General features: G+C 39.1%; 1 protein-coding gene across 3 annotated transcripts; it reads left to right on the forward strand.

Moving 5' to 3' along the window:
• Positions 1-363: 363 nt before the first annotated feature.
• On the forward strand, positions 364-5,337 carry ethe1 (ETHE1 persulfide dioxygenase). Of its 3 annotated transcripts, XM_076279687.1 has the most exons (8): positions 364-1,105; positions 1,773-1,917; positions 2,367-2,515; positions 2,962-2,976; positions 3,096-3,225; positions 4,235-4,324; positions 4,657-4,773; positions 4,985-5,337. In XM_076279687.1, exons 1-8 carry the CDS (start codon positions 902-904, stop codon positions 5,029-5,031), a joined length of 897 nt encoding a protein of 298 aa, XP_076135802.1. In that variant the 5' UTR covers positions 364-901; the 3' UTR covers positions 5,032-5,337. The 3 variants fall into 3 exon arrangements, with proteins under 3 accessions (XP_076135802.1, XP_076135803.1, XP_076135804.1); XM_076279688.1 differs by lacking the exon at positions 2,962-2,976 and having other exon boundaries at positions 365-1,105; XM_076279689.1 differs by lacking the exons at positions 364-1,105; positions 1,773-1,917; positions 2,962-2,976 and having other exon boundaries at positions 2,417-2,540; positions 3,023-3,225.
• The last annotated feature ends 1,323 nt before the right edge of the window (positions 5,338-6,660 follow it).

Raw genomic sequence — 6,660 nt, forward strand, 5'->3', positions numbered from 1 at the left:
CACGCACCCATCCAAAAATGAGACACGGTGGAGTGCAGGGCTTTACCCTACTTGCTAACATTTAGTCTTATCTTTTGCAGGTGGCAAAGGAAGAAACATAGGCCTACTCATCAGAAAATAAACATAATAATAATAATAATAATTATTATTATTATTATTATATATAGGGCCAACATGGTAAAATTGTGTAAATAAAATAAAGAAATTGTATTATTGTTATTGCATATTGTTTTTCAGATACTTGTAGTGCAGTTATTTTTACAATAAAATAAATAAATAAATAAAAAAGGGTTGCTGACTGGTGTCACGTAGACATGGCCTGCGCAATAAAGTAGCCTGCATTTCCTCCTTGGCTTGAAGCCTCACACACACACACACACACACCCAGCCCGTTCCTGTGAACTCTGGTCCAGTTTCCTTCGTCCATTGGACGCCACCTGACCTCGTTATCTATCATGTATGGTTAGACTGAAAAAAGGGGGGCGTTAGGTAAGGTTAGTGTGTGAAAGTGAGGCCACTTGAAGCTGTTAAGTTTGTAAGCTACCTTGGACGGACCGCGGACAGCCAACATCAGCCTACTAGCCTACACTAGGCTGCACGAACGGATCACATGTGAATTTTGGACTACGCATGACCGACACATTTACGGATTTTCTGTTTGAGAGGATCAAAGGCTACTTCAATGCAAACTGTCTGACTGACTTATTTTATGAAGACGTCCAGATATTAGCCTAAACAGCCTTTGCCCTTGCCAGGCACTGCATTCGCAGCATAGCACCTCAGTGTCACTCCTCGACGGTTGTTCGCAAGTTCGTGTTTGCAAACTGGACCAACCGGTCAAAGGAATTTTGACTTGGCTTGCCATTGGTGGATACTGTGCCTCGTTGCCCATTAGAAAAAAATGAATTCCATCACACTAAGGTTCCAGCCAGCTCTGGCCTGCGCGTGGAGAGTAAAAACAACCTCGAGCTCACGTAGGATTCCAGCCTTGCAACTGCTCTTCTGCTACGGCGTCTCAAGCACCGACCATCAGCCGCCTGTCAAAACAAACATAAGACATTATTGCTCTAGGATGGATCAGGGGCAAGGGATGTTGTTCAGACAGGTGAGTGAGCCCTTTCTTCAGTAGCAGGCATAGACTGTAAAAAAAAATCGGTAGCAGGGCGTATTACAGCCTGTGCCTGTGTTGACATGGTCCTTGCTAACTTGTCTATTAGCCTCAACTCAACTCAACTCAACCCTGTCAACTATGTTTGACAACAGCTTGATGAGAATGAGGCCGATTTACCTCGTCGTGATGATGGGAGTTTTTCGTGAGCCAGTTTCATGTTTTTATTTTTGTCAGGTTAATGTTAGTGACAAGATTACTATGCTCAAAGTCAATACTTAAAAAACAGGGCATCCGCAAAGCAAGTTTAATGTTCTCCAGGCTTGTTTACATCTCTCACAGTGCAGCGAAGAGTACGGAACCCTGGAGGGATAATTGTGCACACAATATAGTAAAATGAAATCACAATTTATAAAAATGAATGAACAATTTACTAAAATGAACGCACATTCTCTTGATCCACAAATATTGCAATGACTCCGTAAATGATGGCTACGCTCATCGAGAATTAAATTCAGCTGATTTAAAATCCTAATATTTTTTGAACTAATCAGTAATCATATTCAGTCACATTCCTTAAATGGTTAGGCCAGATATAAGTTGGCAAATCTCACAAAGTTTTTTAACTTTAAAGCTTTCCACTGTTTCCCTATCATCTTTGTAGTTGTTTGAGTCAGTCAGTAGTACGTACACGTACCTTCTGGCGGACACAGAAACCAAGGAAGCCGTGCTGATTGACCCCGTGCTGGAGACCGTGGACAGGGACATCAAGCTGATAGACGAGTTGGGCCTTTCACTGAAAATAGCAGGTAGCACCAGTTAGCCACTTTGTGTAGTATACTGACACCAGTTAGCCACTTTGTGTAGTATACTGACACTTTGTGTAATTTAACCTTCTATGGTGCATTATTGTATTACGATGCTGTACTGTATTGTTCGGTACATCTGCTCTCTGAGTTCAAGTAGTTTAATAATTTGAAATTGTTGTGCTCAAGAGCTAGCTCAACTTTAAGGAATAAATTAAAATTAGTAAAGGAATTGTATATTGTGTGTGTGTGTGTGTATGGGAGGGTATGGTATGTGTGTGTGGGGGTGTAATGGGGTGTGTGGGAGGGGGATGATGAAATGGTGTGTGGTGTGTGACTGAGTTCATCTGTTGTCCAGTTGCTTGTGTTGTCCAGATTCTTTCATACATTGCAAAATTGGAAGTCTAAAGGGTGTGACTCTTCTGCTTATCGTTCCTCTCTCTATGACCCAGTAAACACTCACTGCCATGCAGACCACATCACAGGGACAGGTCTCCTGAAGAGAAGGCTGTTTGGAGTGAAAAGTGCCATTTCCAAACACAGCGGCGCCACAGCAGACATTCTACTCTCTGAGGGCGACAGCGTTCACTTTGGCAAACATGTAAGGCGTGCCGCATACAGATGAGGTGATTGAGCCTATACATAATACTTTAAAGAGGCAGCTGATAATAGGCAGAGTGCTCTTTCTTTTCTGAATCACTCATGCATGTGCATGTTGTAGGCCGATGAGGGCAGTGGTAGTGTAGTGGCTAATGAGGGCTAGTATGCAGTAGCCAGACAAGCTCTGGGTTCAAGTCCCAAACCACCGTTGTGCCCTTGAGCAAGGCATTCAATCCCGATTTGCTCTGTGAATACTGGCCCTTGTACTAATTGACATGTGTAAGTTGCTTTGGATAAAAGAGCCAGCCAAATGAATAATTACAAGTACAGGCCTAAACAATGTCTAACTGCATGGTCACATTTCAGTGAACTTTTGCCTTTATTCACATGAAAACAGACTACCAAATTGAACCAGCATGCATGTGTTTATTTTTTTGTTTTATTTAGATTTTCTGCCAAGAGGTCAGTCTGCTTTTTGAGCCCCCTGCCTTCTGTGTTGTCAATGCAGATCGCTAGGTGACCACCACCATTTGAGCTGTTTCCTCACCCCCTCTTGCGCTCTCTCTGCCCCTGCCCTGCAGTGTCTGAATGTGAGGGAGACCCCTGGGCACACAGATGGCTGTATGACTTTGGTGACCGGGGACCAGACTATGGCCTTCACCGGAGACACTCTGCTCATCAGGGGCTGCGGAAGGACAGACTTCCAGCAAGGTGCCAAGATCCACACACACACACACACACTCTCTCTCTCACACACACACACACAAACACACACACACACACACACACACACACATACCCAGGCTATGAACTATCATATCATGGTTAGGTTAGATCCACACATCAGAAGCTATGAACTATCATTCCATGCTTAGGTTGGATCCACAATCCCAAGCTATGAACTATCATACCATGGTTAGGTTGCCATTGCACAAATGACACGACAAAAAAAACATATTTTGTATACAAAAAAATATACAAAGAATATATCTACTTTATAAAGAATATACAACCATTATTAAGTAATTAGTAATACAGTCATATAATATTGATCATATTTTATAATATTGACCTCACTTCTTCAACCTGAGGGTTATTTCACAAAATCAGAATTAAGAAATCCAGGATAAGATAAAGCCAGGTTTAACCTAGCGTTGTCTGGTCCTCCTAGCTCAACATGTTCCATGAGCATTAAGTCAGGATGAGGAGTGACTATAGGTCAAGCCAGGTGTAAGTAATTCAGGATACGTGCATGTTCTGTATTTCTTTAAAAAACTCACCATTGGAATAAAAAAGACACAGAAATGGTGTCATTCACAGCAAGTGAACAACAGCTACCATGTTCATGCCCCAAGAGTGTAGTGCTGTAGCTGCCTGGCTACTTTAGCTGTTGGCTGTAGCAACACAAGCTAGGTAGGCTAATAACGATTGATTTTGGGTGTTTTTTCGGAGCCTACCGATAGTACTTGGTGAACATAAAACTGAGATTTATGTGAAAAATTGCCAAATTTCTCCTTCAAGTTTCTTATTGGAATGGAAAACCCGGAGTTTCCCTCTTCGCAGGGTAAACAAACTGAGATTTTTATCAAAACCCGCTTTCTAGAATAGGCCCTACAAAGTCCATTCTAAAGTCTGTTTTTGTAGTACCACATATTGCCACTAGGTGCCAGTAGTCATTTTCAAAGCTGATTTCATTTATCTTTCTCATGTTTTTGCACAGGGTGCTCAAAGAAGTTGTATAAGTCTGTCCATGAGAAGATTTTCACCCTACCTGGACACTGTCTGATCTATCCTGCTCATGATTACAAAGGCAGGTGTCAGATTTGGAATGTATATTTATCTTAACATCAAATGAGGCATTTCTGAAATAAGCAGAAATATTGTCACATGGTGAGAAATGTCATTGTAGAGGTTGTAGACATTGTTGTATGTTTCATTTTTCTTTCCTTATATAACCCTTACACACACACACACACAGGGTCCTACTGACTGATAAACTATAAAGTGATTAATTAAACTACTGACAGGGTAGAGAATAATTCCCCTTTTTATTTATTCTGTTTCTAAGTTGTGTTGGATAAAAGTATCAGCTAATTAAATAAATGTAAAGGTAAATTTACTGGTGTGTCTATTGCCCCATAGGTCAGACTATGTCAACAGTGGATGAGGAGAAAAAGTACAACCCACGCCTGACCAAAACCCTGGAGGAGTTTGTGGACATCATGAAGAACCTCAACCTTACCAGGCCTAATAAAATAGGTAGCTTTTCCAGCCAATATGTGTTAGCCTGCAGTCACACCAACACAAGCTGCACCTAATGCTGCCAGATCACTCCACAAGTATATGATATCTCCGTGTTCTGTGTCTGATTCTCCTTTTCATATCTACATGTTTGTTTTTACAGATACGGAGTATAGACATATACGTGACTAACTGTTTATTTCTGTATATTTCTCTCTCTCTCTCTCAGATATTGCAGTGCCTGCAAACCTGGTTTGTGGTCTACATGATGTATGAATACATGCAAAGGACAGAAAAGGGGAATACCAACTATAACAATAGCAGGGCATTTAGTTCAACTTTAATCATTTTCATAAAAGTCAACAAGAAATACAAAAAGTATAATCCATATGTCATATACACCGATACAGTTTAAAATCAAAGCAAACTAAATAATTATATTTACATTACATATTGAGATGTCGAACATCTGTTAACAGGATACACATGTTAAAACCAAGTTCATGTACAAATGAAAAAACAATACATTCTAAAATGTAAGGTATCTTATTAATGTGTAATTAAAACATGAATGATTTTTAAGTTGTGTGTCAAAATGATTATTGAGTTGTTTGTTTTTCTGCAATGCGCTTTAACAGGCAGTTAAAGAAAACATGCAGTGGTATTTTTCACCCCCACGATTTTGCATATTCTGCTTGGGAAAAGACTAGTCATTTGCATGTGAAATCCAATGGCAAAAGTTCAGCCTTTCTGCTGAAGGTTTTTGTATGTGTACTCGTTTATCTTTTTCCATGTTCAGTTCTGCATGTATATTCATCCTGATGATAATATAACATGTATATATATATATATATATATATGTTCTGCATGTATATTCATCCTGATCCAGATAATACAACTGATTGTGATGTAATGCAGAATAGCCTACAGACAGCTAACTCCCATATGTAAAAACTGATTTGATATATATATGATTTTGAATATTTTTACCGGAACAGTTTTGTCTCGTGAAATTCGTGCTTGTGGACATCAATCACCTATCTCCTGTTATTCTATTTCAAGTTATCATGAGTGTCATTTGATTATATAATCACAACAAATGCTAATAAATGAAAACAGAATAGCCTACAGGTCAGTTAGGCTAATTCCCGTATGTAAAAATAAACTGATTTGATCTTGTGAATTGTTTAGCGATCACACACAACAACTTAACACAGCAACCTCAAACACCACTGTTGAACCTGGGCTACTGCTTCAGTCATGTAAGAATAGCAGTTTATGAACTAGAAATGCAATTCCAAGGAATTACCAGTGCATGAAAATGCTAAAGTTGTGATGTAAAATATCATGTATAGTTAAAACAGATAATACAGAGATGGTTACTACGGTGATGCTAGGATAGACATGGTGGTTGCATAGCTTAATAAAAGTTGATAGTTTAAAAGTAGACTGTTTAAAAGCTGAATGTAGATAGTTTAAAAGTTGTTGATAGACAGTAGATAGTTTAAAAGTTGTTGATAGACAGCTAGTTTAATAGATAGTTTAATGATAGTTTAAAAGTAGACCATTTAAAAGTTGAAGGTAGGTAGTTTAAAAGTTGTTGACAGACTGGAAGTTGAATGAATGTTGATATTCGAATAGTTTAATGGCTGTGTATAGGTAGATATTTGACGATAACTGAAAGTTGGAATGGCTCTAATGTTTGCTAGCAGTTATGCTAAGATTTTTAACTATGCTAACCATGCTACTTAGCTAATGTTTTATAGCAGTGCTAGCAATGCTAACCATGCTACTTAGCTAATGCTTTATAGCAGTGCTAGCAATGCTAACATGCTAACCATGTTACTTAGCTAACTTAACTAACATTTTCTAGCAGTTTTGCTAAACATGCTAACTATGCTAACA

Source organism: Alosa pseudoharengus, unplaced genomic scaffold, assembly GCF_046254945.1.
Source record: "Alosa pseudoharengus isolate Yale_2024_CS ecotype anadromous, Long Island Sound unplaced genomic scaffold, YU_APseudo_1.1 YU_APseudo_1.1_scf_12, whole genome shotgun sequence".
Lineage (NCBI taxonomy): Eukaryota > Metazoa > Chordata > Actinopteri > Clupeiformes > Clupeidae > Alosa > Alosa pseudoharengus.